Source organism: Pinus tabuliformis, chromosome 9 (genome assembly GCF_031772625.1).
Source record: "Pinus tabuliformis cultivar Carrire ecotype Pingquan chromosome 9, CPIR1, whole genome shotgun sequence".
Lineage (NCBI taxonomy): Eukaryota > Viridiplantae > Streptophyta > Pinopsida > Pinales > Pinaceae > Pinus > Pinus tabuliformis.
Genome location: NC_142307.1, coordinates 1,534,219,953 through 1,534,237,316, shown reverse-complemented (window position 1 = coordinate 1,534,237,316; position 17,364 = coordinate 1,534,219,953). Strand labels below are relative to the sequence as shown.

At 41.7% G+C, this 17,364-nt stretch overlaps 1 protein-coding gene across 7 annotated transcripts in view; it reads right to left on the bottom strand.

The window, feature by feature from the left end:
• LOC149154467 (ZIP metal ion transporter family) overlaps positions 1 to 17,364 on the bottom strand; it is a 311,479-nt gene that overhangs the window by 109,142 nt on the left and 184,973 nt on the right. For all 7 annotated transcript variants that reach the window (XM_089439031.1, XM_089439034.1, XM_089439032.1 and 4 more), the window contains one exon: positions 17,198 to 17,265. In XM_089439031.1, the coding sequence (XP_089295157.1) occupies positions 17,198 to 17,265 (68 nt within the window). The remainder of the gene's footprint in view (positions 1 to 17,197; positions 17,266 to 17,364) is intronic.

The following is a 17,364-nucleotide window of genomic DNA, read 5'->3' as shown; positions in this document are numbered from 1 at the left end:
TTCCTCTCGTCGAGAGGTGTAGGATTGATCTAAAGATCATCCGATTCTGATAAGTATTTATGGAGATATGAATTTATTTTGATTATGGACAAATTGTCAAAGTCGGCCAGCAACTTATGTAGGCTCAAAAGCCCAACAGACACATCTATTCATCATCAACGTTTGCATATAAATACAGGATGTCTCCTCCTCATTTGGACACACACTTCTCATCCATCTCTCTCTCTTCTGCGTAGAAAAGAGTCTCTCTCTCTCTCTCTCTCCTGCGCAGATAGGTTTCTCTCTCACACGTGGGAAGGACGCAGTTTTCTAAGGGTTTACAAACTGCAGATTGGAACTTTGACCAACGTTGACCAGCAGTCTCTCTCTTCTGACTACGCAGTAGGTGAAGCTGACTCTCCTTGGAAATCCACAATTTTTGGCACAGGAATCGAGGTGATCTGACCTTCGGTTTGGAAGATATTGACTGCCCTAGTTTAGGGCTCATGTCGATGATGTTGATGCCGATGATACTGATACCGTTGATGCCGATGATGCTAATGCCAATGATGTCGATGCCGTTGATGTTGATGATACTGATGCCGATGATAGTAATGCTGCTGATGCCGATGATATTAATGTCACTGATGCCGTTGATCTAGGGTTTGCCACTGCTGATATAAATCAGATTTTTGTACTATTTCTCTCTGCTGAATTATTGAAGATAAAAGAAGATTTGATCAAAGGGTTTCCCCATATTGGTGTTTGTCCCTGGCTAGCCGCCACATCTTGTGTCTCTTGTCTTGGCTTGTTTTTCTGTTGATCGTTTAATGTTCTATCTGCACTTTACTTATGTACATGTGATTACTAATCTATGGATAATAATAAGAAAGATAAGGACACTGCTCTAAGCATAGAACATACCATAATTTAACATGGTATCAAAGCTGAGGTGAAGACAAAGCCCAAGCAAGAGCAAGAGAAATCATCGAAGAGAAGGTTGGCAAGGCTATCTAAAAAGAACTATGGGGCCCTCAACACTCTTCCCCGCCGAAGACAAGCTTCGTGAGAAGTCTGACTATCACGGATGGAAGATGTCTCTCGATCTGACTTTAGAAGATCAGGAAGTGTTGGACCATGTGAGAGGAAATATTGTTGAGCCTCCATCAAATGCATCTGCTGCTGCCAGGAACAAATGGAAATCCGGAGAAGTCAAAGCAAAGAATATCATCTGGGACTCTATCAACAAGCACTTGGTGGCCTATGTTTCTGAACTCAACACCTCCAAGGAAATCTACGATAGACTGGTGAGTTTATTTAAAGTTAATGATGCGAATCAAGTTTTGATTCTTAGAAATAAGCTGAAGGAAATTAAGAAGGGCAAAGATGAAAATATGCAAGCATATTTCTTAAGAATCACCAAGATCAAGAACGATCTCTTATCTATTGGGGAAGTAATTCCTGACAGGGAAATGACACTCACAACTCTTGGAGGACTACCATCTGAATGGTATATATTCAGGACTACTCTTCTCAACAATAATGTAATTCCCGGATTTGAGGAATTAATGGCAAGATGCATTCAAGAAGAAGCAAGGATGGAAGAATAGGAAATGCCCACACTTAAAGGTCATCCTGCTGCTTTTTCTTCTCATGCTAAAAGAAGAAACAATTCCGAGGCTAAATCCAAAGGAAAGGCTGGAATATGAAATATCCCGTGAAAGGTGTAGGCAATGTCTACAGGATGTATTATATGTACCTGATCTCAAAAAGAACCTGGTGTCCATTTCAGCAATGGAAGACAAAGGCTACAAGGTGGCTTTCAGCGATGGCAAGGTACGTGTATGGAAAAACAATATTAAAGATCCCTTCACTCTTGGGTTTCGAGTTGATTCATTATATCAAGTCGGAGGAAGTCTGCTAAGTGTCATGTCTTGTGACACATCTCTTCAGTCTAAACTATGGCATCGGAGGTTTGCTCACCTTCATTATAAAGCTCTACCTGATGTAAGAAAGATGGTGACCGGGATGCCCAAGTTCAGATTAGAGCAAGAAGGTGTATGTCCCGGATGTGCCGAAGGAAAGCTAAAAAGGGGACCATTCCCCTCAAGCCAACGAAAGACTTCCAATATATTGCAGTTAGTTCACTCAAACATATCTGGTATGATGCCTGTGAACTCCTTGGGAGGATATTCATATTACATCACTTTTACAGATGACTATTCTCGCAAGACTTGGATATACTTCTTGAAAAAGAAGGATGAAGTGTTCTCCTGGTTTCGACGCCTTGATCAAGAATCAAACCGATAAGAAGATCAAGATCTTAAGGACTGATAATGGGACTGAACATGAATCTAATGAGTTTCATGATTTTTGTAAAGAGGTTGGCATTAAGAGGGAGACTACTCCTAAGCAGAATGGTGTGGCGAAAAGGAAGAACCGTACGATCATGGAAGTTGTTCGTGCTATGCTTCATGATGAAAGACTTCCAAAGTTTCTATGGGCCGAAGCTGCAAACACTGCCGTATATATACAAAACCGATGCCCCCTCGAGCATTGGGTTCCAAAACTCCTGAAGAAATGTTCACTGGTAAGAAACCTGATGTATCTCATTTTACAATTTTTGGAAGCCCTGTATATTTTCATGTGCCGAAAGAGAAAAGAAATAAATTGGGCGCATCTGGAAAGAAAGGAATCTTCATGGGCTACAGTGAAAATACTAAGGGCTATAGAATCTATGTAGCCAGTCAAAGGGAAGTTGTGATTATTCATGATGTCACCTTTGACGAAGATATGACTCTTAGCAAGGTGAACAATCTTCCTACAGTGAGGAGCTCTCAAGAAGCTGACACCAGGGAAACGAAAGAAAAAGATGATGTAACAATGCTCGATGTGGAAGAACCCATGGATCCTATTGATCCTCCTCCACCTGAGCCTTCCTCTTCTAGGAAGAGGCCTTCACAAGGATGGAAACTACATCAGATGGATGTTAAGATCGCGTTCTTGCATGGTTCGATCAAAGAAGAGGTCTACATGGAGTAACCCAAAGGATTTGAGATTTATGATCGAAAATCTCATGTGTGCAGGTTGAAGAAGGCCCTCTATGGGCTGAAGCAAGCACCCCGAGCATGGTATGAGAGGATCGATAGCTACTTGATGAAGCTGGGATTCACTAGGAGTGAAGCTGATCCCAACCTTTACATTAAGGTTGAAGATGACAAACCTCTCATACTAGTACTGTATGTTGACGACCTCTTTTTAACAGGTGCAGACCCTCTCATTCACAAATGTAAGAGGGAGTTGGCTTCTGAGTTTGAAATGAAGGACCTAGGACTGATGCACCATTTCCTAGGACTTGAAGTCTGGTAGAAGCCAGGAAAGATTTTCCTATCTCAAGGAAAATATGTGGTGAAGATATTGGAAAGATTCAGTATGGTGGGCTGCAAGCCCGTAACTACCCCAATGGAGCTTGACTTCAATAAGTTAAGCGGTAGTGCTGTTGGACCTATCTTACGAAATGCCACCGAGTATCGTCAACTCGTCGAAGCATTGATGTTCTTAGTGAACTCCCGTCCAAATATATGCTTTGCAATCAACACGTTAAGTCAACATATGGTTGAACGTCACCACATACATTGGATTGGTGCCAAGAATCTATTGAGATACCTTCGTGGCACAATCACTCATGGGTTAAGATACATTGCCGGAGATGTGAGACTACTTGGATATACTGATGCTGATTGGGCAGGCAGTGTGGTGGACCGTAAGAGCACTTCCGGGTGTTGTTTCTCCTTGGGATCTGCTTCGATATCCTGGATGAGCAGGAAGCAGAAGTCAATGGTTTTGAGCACCGCCGAGGCAGAGTACATTGTTGCTAGCATGGCCACCTGTGAGGCAGTCTGGTTATGAAAGCTCTTCAGTGAGCTGTTTGGATTTACACTGGATACCACCGTGATCCTGTGTGACAACCAGAGCGGGATTCGTTTATTAGAGAATCCCGTATTTCATGATCGCTCCAAGCATATCGATATCAAGTACCACTATATTTGAGATATGGTGCAGCAGGGAGCTATAAGGCTCCAACATATCAGTACAAATGAACAGGTCGCCGACATTTTGACAAAGCCCCTAGGAAAGGTCAAATTCCTGACTTTCCGAGAATGACTTGGTGTCATTCAGAGACCCTCTAACGAGGGTCAAGTATGATGTACTGAGCTCTGGGAGCTCCGGGGGGGCGCGGGGTACTTCTTGGAGCGACATATGACCACAGGGTGACTCATCATCCCCTGTTGGTGCACTTTGTACAGGATAAAAGGTTCAACCTTCCCCTGTGACACCCCGTGGCGACTATGGAACAAGATGATTCGTTCTCCTGTGGGCCTGGATGATGTGTTCTCCATGGCGATTGTGGGCCAGGATGATTAGTTCTCCATGGCATCCACTAGACAGGATGATTCGCTCTCATGTGGACAAGATGATTCGCTCTCTTGTGGACAGGATGATTCGCTCTCCTATGGACAAGATGATTCACTCTCTTGTGGGACACGATGATTCGCTCTCTTGTGGACAGGATGATTCGCTCTCCTGTGGACAAGATGATTTACTCTCTTGTGGGATAGGACGATTCACTCTCTTGTGGACAGGATGATTAGTTCTCCTATTGAGGCATCCTACCCATGCAGTCTGGGACTCATGGGAAGTACCTCTCATCTGATCAATGAGCAGGGAAATGAGGATAGGGACCATAGTAGTACCGATGGACGCATCGTTGTATCTACTATACTCCCTATGCTAGGATGACCTTCATTGATCTGGGATCAATGATACTGGTCTAGGACCAGTGAGAGTGGTACCCACTATGACACTGACTTTGGGTTAGTAAAGGACTGGTCTGGGACCAGTGGTACACACTCTGAGACTGACTTCGGGTCAGTGGAGGATGGTATGATACATCCTCAATCACTTCTTCTTCTTCATAGTTCGAGCAGAGCAGAGCATAGCAAGGCAGAGCAGAGAATAGCAAGGCAGAGAAGAGCAGAGCAAAGCAGGGGTCAAGTTGTTCAGGACAGTGCATTTGATGGATGAAAAGTAGTGACGGTCAGACGAATTGCAGATGGAGTTCTCCCTAGTTGAGAGGGAGTGTTAAAATTGGCAACTAGGGCCAAACTCCATGAGGATCACCTTATTAATGGCTGATAATATTTTATCTAGATTCCTCTCGTCGAGAGGTGTAGGATTGATCTAAATATCATCTGATTCTGATAAGTATTTATGGAGATATGAATTTATTTTGATTATGGACAAATTGTCAAAGTCAACCAACAACTTATGTAGGCTCAGAAGCCCAACAGACACATCTATTCATCATCAACGTTTGCATATAAATACAGGATGCCTCCTCCTCATTTGGACACACTTTTCATCCATTTCTCTCTCTCTTCTGCGCAGAAAAGAGTCTCTCTCTCCTACGCAGATAGGTCTCTCTCTCACACGTGGGAAGGAAGGACATAGTTTTCTAAGGGTTTACAAACTGCAGATTGGAACTTTGACCAGCGTTGACCAGCATTCTCTCTCTTTTGATTGCGTAGTAGGTGAAGCTGACTCTCCTTGGAAATCCACAATTTTTGGCACAGGAATCGAGGTGATCTGACCTCCGGTTTGGAAGATATTGACTGCCCTAGTTTAGGGCTAATGCCAATGATGTCGATGCCGCTGATGCCGCTGATACTGATGCCGATGATATTGATACCGATGATGCTGATGCCGCTAATGCCGATGAAGCTAATGCCGCTGATGTTGATGATATTGATGCTGCTGAAGCCGATGATACTAATGTCGTTGATGTCGCTGATGCTAATGCCACTGATGTTGATGCCACTGATCTAGGGTTTGCTACTGCTGATATAAATCAGATTTTTGTACTATTTCTCTCTGCTGAATTATTGAAGATAAAAGAAGATTTGATCAAAGGGTTTCCCCATATTAGGCTTTTCCCTGGCTAGCCGCCACATCTTGTGCCTCTTGTCTTGGCTTGTTTTTCTATTGATAGTTTAATGTTCTATCTGCACTTTACTTATGTACATGTGATTGCTAATCTATGGATAATAATAAGAAAGATAAGTAAACTGCTCTAAGCATAGAACATACCATAATTTAACATTTAACTTACCATTAATCAATCCTAATAGTTCAATTGTAGAAATTTCTCATTTCCCACCCCGGTTTTTCAGTTTCTCCTTATTTCTCCCATATAGTTAAATGCCCTTTCCCATAACCATACATTCAACAAGCTGGAAAAAATAAATATTGCTGAAAACACAAATTCTGGAAATTTTACAGAATGCTGGAAATTGCAGAAATAAAAATCAGCAGTAATAAACAGCCATTAAAACACATTTAAACACTGAGATTTTTGGTCAACTTGACCCTGGAAAAACCCCCTACAACTCTTGGGGAAAACCAGTTTGAGAGCTCTTCTTTATTTCTGGAAAATGCCTTTTTACAGTAGGAGAAATGTTCAGCAAACAAAAATCAACAAACAGACTTTTACAACTTATCTCAGCCTTGCTAAAACACCGTTGCTGTTACACTGCGGCTGTTGCTGTTACACCGCTGCTGTTGCTGTTACACCGCGGCTGTTGTTGTTACTCCGCTTTCAGCTTTGCTGTTACTCCGCTTTCAGCTTTGCTGTTACACCGCTTTCAGCTTTGCTGTTACTCCGCTTTCAGCTTTGCTATTACACCGCTTTCAGCTTTGCTGTTACTCCGCTTTCAGCTTTGCTGTTACTCCGCTTTCAGCTTTGCTGTTACACCGCTTTCAACTTTGCTGTTACTCCGCTTTCAGCTTTGCTGTTACACCGCTTTCAGCTTTGCTGTTACACCGCTTTCAGCTTTGCTATTACTCCGCTTTCAGCTTTGCTGTTACACCGCTTTCAGCTTTGCTGTTACTCCACTTTCAGCTTTGCTGTTACACCGCCCAGAAATCTCCCTTGCTCTCTTGCTCTCCTTCTCTCAATCTTCTCATGAAAGAATGAATGATCTTTTCCTCCTTTTCCTCCATTAACCCAACCCTAAGCGACTTTTGGGTGATCCCTAAATCCAATGGCTGAAATAGATTTAGATCAATGGCTGAGATTAAATGCTCATTTATATCTCACTTTCTATTTTTTAATTCACCCCACTTTAATAAAGACCCACTTAGTCATTTATTTCCAAAGTCACTTTTCCTTTCTAATTTTTCATTGACTTTATAAAAGTCACTTTAAAATTAGACTTAGTAACTTTATCACTTAAAGTCACTTTTAAATTAGATTTAACTTTATAAAAATTATAAAGTTACTTTAGGAGAAAAATTAAATTCTTTTGGACACTTTTCCCTAGGCCAAAGATCAAAGCCTAAGGGAACCACCTGTCCTCCGGTACCAAATTTCAACACTCCCTCTTACCGAGGAAGGTGTTCCTCACCACACCCATCTTGTCTCTGAAGTAAACATGCTTGCCCCGTGGTAAGGCTTTGGTAAGAATATCTGCAACCTGCTCATCAGTGGAAATATACTCAAGCTTCACAGCTCCCTTCTGAACATAGTCTCTGATGAAATGATATCTGATCCCGATATGCTTTGACCTGTCATGAAATACTGGATTCTCCGTGAGTTTAATGCAACTCTGATTATCACAATAAATCACTGAAGGTCTCAACGGCTGACCAAATAAGCCAAACAACATCTTGCAAAGCCAGATGGCCTCACAACTATCTAGACTGGCTGCCATATACTCTGCTTCCACTGAACTTAGTGCTACTGACTGCTGCTTCCGGCTGAACCATGACACTACTGCTGAACCCAACCCAAAACAGCACCCTGAAGTGCTCTTCCTATCAGAAGCACAACCTGCCCAATCAGAATCAGTGTATCCTGCCAATCTCACTCCATCTCCCTGCCTATAGTCCAGACCATAATCCACTGTCCCCTGCAAGTACCGCAAAATGTGTTTTGCAGCCACCCAGTGAACCTTCCTAGGCTCACACATAAACTGACTCATCGTGTTGACTGCAAAACATATATCTGGTCTAGTGTTGACCAAATACATCAAGGAACCAATCAGCTGCCTGTACAATGTGGGATCCACCAACTCGGAATCCGAAGCATGAAGCTTCTTCCAGTTGGTGATAATCGGTGTCGACATGGGTCTACAATCCTCCATGTGGAATCTGCTAAGGATGTCCACAATATACTTCCCCTCTCCCAGGAAGAAATGCCCCTCCTCCTGCCACACCTCCAAACCCAAAAAGTAATGCATCAAGCCGATGTCCTTCATCTCAAACTCCGCCGCAAGATCTCTCTTGCAGTGCTCTATGAGTCTCTCTGCACCTGTAATGATCAAGTCATCCACATACAGCACCAGAATGAGAGGCTCCTCACCAATCACAATAAAGTAAAGGTTTGGATCTGCCTCACTCTTTGTGAAACCCATCTCCTGCAAGTATGTATCTATCCTGGAGTACCAAGCTCTGGGAGCTTGCTTCAGGCCATAAAGGGCCTTCTTCAGTCTGCACACATGGGACTCCTTCCCATGCACCTCAAAGCCCTGTGGCTGCTCAATGTACACCTCCTCCTGTATGAAGCCATTGAGAAATGCGGTTTTCACATCCATCTGGTGGATCTTCCAACCCATCTCTGCTGCTATCGATATAATGGAGCGTATCGAAGTATATCGAGCCACGGGAGCGAAGGTCTCCTCATAATCAACTCCCTCTACCTGGGAGAACCCTCTAGCCACAAACCTTGCTTTGAATTTCTCAATGCTGCCATCAGCAGCATGCTTTACCTTGTAAAGCCATCTGGAAGTAACCACGGATTTGCCCTCAGGCCTCGGAACCACCTCCCAAACATCATTCTTCATGATAGAAGAATACTCCTCCTGCATGGCCTCTCTCCAGACCTGCTGGCTAGCTGCCTCCTCATAGCTAGAAGGCTCAGAGTCAAGGATGCTGGTAACCATCGCCATATAACTACAAAACCTCTCAGGTGGTCTACTCTCTCTGACCGGCCTCTTCGGCTCAGCAACAGATGTGGCATCTCTCGAGGTGTCCTGAAGCCACTTGGGCTTCCTCTTCCCTGAGCATGCTTCTCCCATAGGAGAATGAAACTCCTCCTCATCACCATCAGTAGCCTGAACTCCTGACTGTCTGTCTGTTGTCCTTCTGCCTGCACCTGAACCTGTAGAAGCTGAGGTACCGTGTGAACTGTCCATCAGTGGACTCCCTAGTGAACTGCTCTGCATGTTGCCCGGAGCACCACCCCTCGGGCTCGGCGAACCACTGCTCACTGATGGACCTGACATCCTCATAGATGTACCTCTGGATCCTCCTGATCCCTGCCCACTGGATCCCTGCGACTGACTCAACTGCTGCTGAGGGTCTGGCTGATCCAGATACTCTAACTCCCGTGACCTCCTAAAGGCCCTGTCCTCCTCGAACTTCACATCCCGTCTGACAACAACTCTCCTTTGTGCAGGAATGTAAATCCGAAAGGCCTTTGAGGTCTCACTGTAGCCCACAAAGATACCCTTCTCTGCGGTGGGCTCTAGTTTGGTCCTCTTCTCCTTGGGTATATAGGAGTATGTAATGCATCCAAAGATATGAAAATGACCAAGATCAGGCTTCTTCCCAGAGAAAGCCTCCTCCGGAGTCATGTGCCCCAAGGCACGATGCGGACTCCTGTTCTGCAAGTAAACAGCTGTGTTGCAGGCCTCTGCCCACAAAAACAATGGCAACCCCTGATCATGTAACATGGCTTTGGCAGCCCCTATGATGGATCTGTTCTTCCTCTCCGCAACCCCGTTCTGCTGGGGGTTGTAAGGAACAGTGAACTCCCTCCTAATGCCTACCTCCGCACAATAGTCAACAAACTCTCCAAGGGTGTACTCTCCTCCATTGTCTGACCTCATGGACTTGATCTTCTGACCTGTCTGTGTCTCCACAAGAGCTCTAAACTCCTGAAACTGCTTGAAGACCTCACTCTTGGTCTTCAAGAAATAAATCTAGGTCCTCCTGGAGTGATCATCAATGAATAAAACATAGTACTCATATCCACTCAAGAAAACATGAGACATCCGACCGCTCACATCGGAATGAATCAAATCAAGTATCCCCGTCGCTCTGCTGTCACTGCTGGGAAAAGGGGATTTGGCAAACTTGCCCATAGCACAACCTCTGCAAGTATCAAAGTGATCAGTACTGAAATCTGGCACACCTGTAGTGATCTCCCGCAATGTCCTCAAGGCTCCATGATACATGTGTCCCATCCTGCGGTGCCAAATCTCACACAGCTCAGAACTGCTAGCTCTGCTGTCGGTACTACTGCTCAATGCCAAAAGGGGCTGGAATGCAAACTTGTACACCTTTGCATGGCGTACACCTATCACTCTAGCTGAATCAACTGGAGTGCCCCTGGGATACATCAACACCTGTCCTCCCTTGAACAGTACCTCATATCCTCTGTCCTCCAAAGCTGAGACGGATATGAGGTTCTTCCTCATCCCTGGCACATAAAGAACCTCTGACACCTTCAAGGGAGGTTTGGACTCCCTCTGAAATGTCAGTGTCCCCACCCCGACTGCTCTAACAACTTTGTCATCACCGAGTACTACCTCAATATCAGTGCCACTCTCTGAAAGCTCTGAGAAGTACTCACGGACTCCTGTCATATGACGTGAAGCCCCACTGTCCACATACCAGATACCTGAAGATGCTCCACTAATCGAGGGAAAAGCATGCTCCCTCTGAACCTGTGTGGCAGGTGATCCTGCACTAGAGGACTCACATGTAGTGAACGAAAACTCCCGGTCAAAACGACCTGCAAAGTCCTCAATCTCTGCTGAAGCTGCCACGTCCTTGTTCTTCCCCTTCTTCTTCTTCTTCTCCGGACACACAACTGCATAGTGTCCCATCTTCTGACAATTCCAACACTTCACCTTGGAATAGTCCTTCTGTGTGTTCCCCTGTTTACCTTTACCTTTGCCTTTGCCCCCACCACCGCTTGTGGAAGCCTGCTTCTTCCCTTTGCCTTTCTTGCCTCCTGCCACCAGTGCTACGTCCTCATCCTGCTCAACTGGCTTGGCTGCCCCAAGCTGTCCTTTCCTGATCTCTGTCTGAATACAATCATCCCAAAACCTCTCCCATGTGGGAAGGGTCTCACGTGCACAAACCCCATCAGCAAAGTTCAACCATGAACGGGGGAGGCCATTCACTGCAATCCGCACCAACTCAGTGGGTGGAATGGCCTCTCCAATCGCTGCCAACTCATCTCTCACATTAGTAATCTTTGTGAGATATCCAGCTGCACTATCATTACCCATCTTAATGTTCTTTAGCTTCTCCTTCAGGACCATTTTTCGGTTCTCATTGGTACTCTGGTAGAGATTAGACAATGCTGTCCACATCTCATGGGCATTGCTCTTTCCTCTCACATGAGGAATGCAATGGTATTTGATTCCGTCTAGAATCAACCTCTTACCCTTGTTGTTCTTTTTATTATAAACAGCCAACTGAGTAGCATCAGTAGGCACAATAACAGGGTGCTGTGCTGTATGCACCATGATATCCCAGACTTCTGCCTCCTCAAAGATACTCTGCATTCTCTCCTTCCAAACGCTGTAATTTGTATGCCCATCCAACCTATCCTCCACCCTCAATCCCAATGACATCCTGCTGTCCTAAAACTGAAAAATAGCACTGCTGTGGTAAAGATAAAACTGCTGTCTATGAAAAATCAGCTTGCTGGAATTTTCTGAGTGAAAAATCAGCAACTGTAATTTTTCCTTTTGCTGTCCCAAACTGCCCTTCAGCACTCAAGCTCTGATACCATGTAGAAATTTCTCATTTCCCACCCCGGTTTTCAGTTTCTCCTTATTTCTCCCATATAGTTAAATGCCCTTTCCCATAACCATACATTCAACAAGCTGGAAAAAATAAATATTGCTGAAAACACAAATTCTGGAAATTTTACAGAATGCTGGAAATTGCAGAAATAAAAATCAGCAGTAATAAACAGCCATTAAAACACATTTAAACACTGAGATTTTTTGTCAACTTGACCCTGGAAAAACCCCCTACAACTCTTGGGGAAAACCAGTTTGAGAGCTCTTCTTTATTTCTGGAAAATGCCTTTTTACAGTAGGAGAAATGTTCAGCAAACAAAAATCAACAAACAGACTTTTACAACTTATCTCAGCGTTGCTGAAACACCGTTGCTGTTACACCGCGGCTGTTGCTGTTACACCGCTGCTGTTGCTGTTACACCACGGCTGTTGCTGTTACACCGCGGCTGTTGTTGTTACTCCGCTTTCAACTTTGTTGTTACTCCGCTTTCAGCTTTGCTGTTACACCGCTTTCAGCTTTGTTGTTACTCTGCTTTCAGCTTTGCTGTTACACCGCTTTCAGCTTTGTTGTTACACCGCTTTCAGCTTTGCTGTTACTCCGCTTTCAGCTTTGCTGTTACACCGCTTTCAGCTTTGCTGTTACTCCGCTTTCAGCTTTGCTGTTACACCGCTTTCAGCTTTGCTGTTACACCGCTTTCAACTTTGCTGTTACTCCGCTTTCAGCTTTGCTGGTACTCCGCTTTCAGCTTTGCTGTTACACCGCTTTCAGCTTTGCTGTTACACCGCCCAGAAATCTCCCTTGCTCTCTTGCTCTCCTTCTCTCAATCTGCTCATGAAAGAATGAATGATCTTTTCCTCCTTTTCCTCCATTAACCCAACCCTAAGTGACTTTTGGGTGATCCCTAAATCCAATGGCTGAAATAGATTTAGATCAATGGCTGAGATTAAATGCTCATTTAAATCTCACTTTCTATTTTTTAATTCACCCCACTTTAATAAAGACCCACTTAGTCATTTATTTCCAAAGTCAATTTTCCTTTCTAATTTTTCATTGACTTTATAAAAGTCACTTTAAAATTAAACTTAGTAACTTTATCACTTAAAGTCACTTTTAAATTAGATTTAACTTTATAAAAATTATAAAGTTACTTTAGGAGAAAAATTAAATTCTTTTGGACACTTTTCCCTAGGCCAAAGATCAAAGCCTAAGGGAACCACCTGTCCTCCGGTACCAAATTTCAACATCAATATCGACTTAATCATCAATATTATTAATATTATTATTATTATCCTTTATGATATTATGATATTATTATTAAAAAGGATTATGAATCACCTTACCTTCATCACCTCAATCATTTCGCACCTCTCTCCTTGATGTCTCACCTAGCACTTTGTAACTCTCTCTCTCTCTCTTAATGATACGTTACATTCTCTCTTACGCACTCATTAAAGTCACAACATATTCCTCTTACACATGCATTAAAGGAATGTCATAAAAGATTCCTCCAACACTCTCTTAATGGCATAAGTTATTAAGGCATGCATTCCTCTCTTAATGGCATAAGTTACTAAGGCATGTGTTCCTCTCTTAACGGCATAAGTTACTAAGGCATGCATACCTATTCTTAATGGCATAAGTTACTAAGGCATGCGTACCTCTTCTTAATGGCATGAGTTACACTCCCCTAAATGGCATATGTTACTTTTTTTCAAGGCATGTGCATTGCTCCTCCTTTATGACAAGAATTCATTGCTCCTATATATGTGTCTCATGTCTTCTCACCTTACTACTATTACTTGTGCATTGTGAAAGAAGAATTCGAACTTGAGAGAAAAGAGTTGGAGAGATTTGAAGAAGATTGTGAGAGAGAGAGACTTGGAGAGTAAGAGCGGAACTTGGTGAGCCAAGGTTGATTCAGTGCTTCACTGTTTCAGTGTTGATTCAGTTGAAGGGAATGTTGATTTAGTGTTTGCATCTGTTGCTGCTACCAGTGATCTTCATGCTACAGCTTGTTCAGATTTGGGTGAACTTACTCATTCTCTTGATCTCTCATTGTACTTTGTATCTCTGCTAAACAATTGATATCTAATAGAAGAAGAATCCGGTTGGGTTTTCCCCTTATGGGTTTTGCTCTAGTCATTGCACCTAAATTCTTTGTCTCATTTTGTTCTTGGTTGTCTTCTATTGTGCATTTGGTTTATGTCCTATCTACAATTGTTTATGTTCTTGGTTTGCTTAACTGATATTGCAGTAGAAAGAAGTTTTGTAATAAATAATTGTTATAGCATAGAACATCAGAATTTCAACAATATGGACACAGATCCACCTAGATCTGCACAAGATCTACCGTGTAAATGGTTCCTTCCTTCAATCCTGGAAATGTATCTCATGCTACTAAAACAGATCTTGTGCCAGCTAGCCCTCGCACACTAGATCCTAAGCAAATAACATTAAATTTTTTGGTTTATGTTTTTATTTTTCTATGATATTTGCCACCTCTTTGAAACCATGAAAAGAAGATACTCTATTCAGATTTTTAGTTAGATTACTTATTAGTAATTTCTAGGCTGTATAGTTCTATAAGCAAGTTATTAATTACCTATAGGCTTATATGCACATGATAATGCAAGTAGAAAAGGTCTGACACATCAAAATCTTAATTTTCAATTTTTTATAATGCTAACAAGAAAGCTTTGAGACAATGCATAGATAATCATATATAGTGTACAAAGGATGGTTGTGTCATTAATACTTTAATTAAATCAATCTCATCCAACTCTAGATGGGGAGTTCTCTTAGAGCAATATGGTACATAGCAGTGATGATAATATCGGCGATATATCGCCGAATATCGAAAATATTGCGATATTTTCGGCGAGCCAAAATATCGCCGAGAAAATAACGTGATATTTTTGGCTCCCGAAAATATTGTGATATTTCCGAGATATCGCCGATATCTCGGCAAAATATCGCGATATTTTCGAGAGCCAAAAATATCGCCAGGCGTGTTTTGCCGCGGCTAGAAAAAGGTAAAATCGTTTTTTTCTTCATTTTTGTTTCTGAGCGTTGGAGAAGGAAGGGGAAGAGTTTCGTGGTGGTTGTCAAGGAGGGTTTGAAAATCAAACAACGATCATCACCACCAACTAAGATTTTTTTGTGGATCAAAGATTGAAGAATAGTGAGACAAACTTCATTTCTTCCATTAACAGGTATGTTCTTAAAAACCCCTATGTTAATGATTTTTTCATAAATTTAGGGTTATGCTTGCTTGCCTCTTTGCCTACCAACATTTTGTTTCTTTGTTTTTTTCCATTTGCTATGATTTTCATGCCCATGAGCCAATGCAAGGGTTTTCTCCATATTTGGACAGCAAGCTTCATTTTTTTTCAACTTTCTTATGCATCCTCTTATTGTCATTTTTCATTCACATTGCAAAATGAAAATAATGTAGTAATTTTTTTTAAATGAGGTGGTTATTACTTATTATTTTTTGTGTTGGTGGGTTTAAAGCCAATTTTTTGTTTTTTTTGTGCCCTAGGTTTGAATTAGTTCACTACAAATGTCAAATATGCCAAAAGCCTTGGACCCATTTTGGGAGTATGGGTAGGCTGTTGGTGGGGCAAATTGGGCATATATATCATGCAAATTGTGTGGGACCAAGATGTCAGGAGGGGTTACACAATTGAAATACCATCTGGCTAGACTCTCTGCACATGATGCAGATGTAATGCCTTGTACGATTTCTAATGCAGAGGTTATACAAAAAGCTCTTGAAGCAATTGCTGAACAAGACAGAAAGAAAGCTGCTAGGGAGAGGCCAATGGTCTCAGATAGATAGCTGCTAGTTTTATTTATTTTGCAACTTTTGCCACATATAAGTTTATAACTCATGATGATGAAATACTTTTAAAGTTTTATATATGTGATGTTATTTTGAGTCCTTGATTGGACAATTATCAGGGATCGGCAAGATATGTGATGTTATTTTTGTTTGAGTCCTTCATTGGACAATTATCAGGGATCAGCAGGATTTGGTATCGCTTTTGAAGTTTGATGTATCATTTCTATTTGACATCATATATATCAGTGCTTTCTTCATATTTATGTGTCAATGTGTTTAGTTCATGTTGTTATTGCTTTATATGTTTAGAAATCTGAAAAAATGAATATATTATGCATTTTTTATGCTTGCCAATATTTTCGCCGATATTGCCGATAAGATGTTTTCTGGACCCTCGCCGATATTTTGCCGATACCGATATTTTCAACACTGGTACATAGACTATAGCATGTTCTCAAATAGTGTATAATATTCATTTACCACTGTAACTAGATGGAAATTTTCAGATTTTGAGACTAATCTCAAGGAAGATGACAGGTTGATCATGATGTAGAGTTGAAATATTCAAATGATGAGCATGTCGACCCATTTTTGGACATGTAGTTAGACCTACTCTACATCATCATATCAATAGAGTGATCATTGACAATACACTCAATTTTGTATTTACAGTTATCCTTTTTGTATAAAGCATGATGCATCATGATTTCAGTCTTCATATTTATAAGTCATCTAATGATTTCAGTCCTAATTTTGTGATTCATAAATGATTTTGATTTTTAACTTTAAATATGTTTTTTTAAATTAAAAGAATATTATTGTATTGTGTACGTGGTGTTTCCCCACCATCCCCAGATCCTGGCTTTTCAAAAATCTGGTGGATCCGTATCCTTTTCCATTTCCAACTTAGCTCCCTGAGCTCTTGGTTGCCCTCAACAACTGAGTGGCAACTTGCAGTCCCTTCCTCCTCGCTTGAAGTGGTAAGTGTGCTAATTGTGTAATAGTGCAATGCTTCACTGTAACCACTATAGCGTAATACACCAAAACAAAATGTATCTGCATGGAGATAATCCCCCCACACCCCTCCCAAACCTAAGTTAAACAACATAGCTGGAAAAAAAAAAGTGAAAATAAGTATATTTAAATGTAAAAAGCCTTGCTCTTTGAATAATAGCACAATTTTAATTTGTATCAAAAGAGTGATTTCCAAATGCCACATCAAAAATTTAAACCTTTCCTTTTTCTTTTCCTTTAAACATTAAAATTTATTTCTCATCCTACGTGGACAAAATTTGTCAATCTCAATAGAAAGAATTGAAATAAAAAGACAAAATTACAACAAATAAACAATGCATTCTAGTAGGACAATAATCTTTAAATTAAATCATTTTGTGAAGCGAATGCTTTCAGTGATTATTCAGGAAAGGAAGCCTGGCATTTCAACAAGACACTACTGACCTTGACCTCATAAAATTTGGTAATCCGTTTACATACCTACAATAACAACCCCCAAGGGTTCTGCAAGACCAGACAAAGAAGCTAACTTAAAAGCCTGCCACTTGCTGTCACAATACAAACAAATATAGTATTAAATAAACATGTGCTTCTGTTCCACTCACTCCTGTGTCACTAAATGAATATTATTATAGCACTAGTATTCC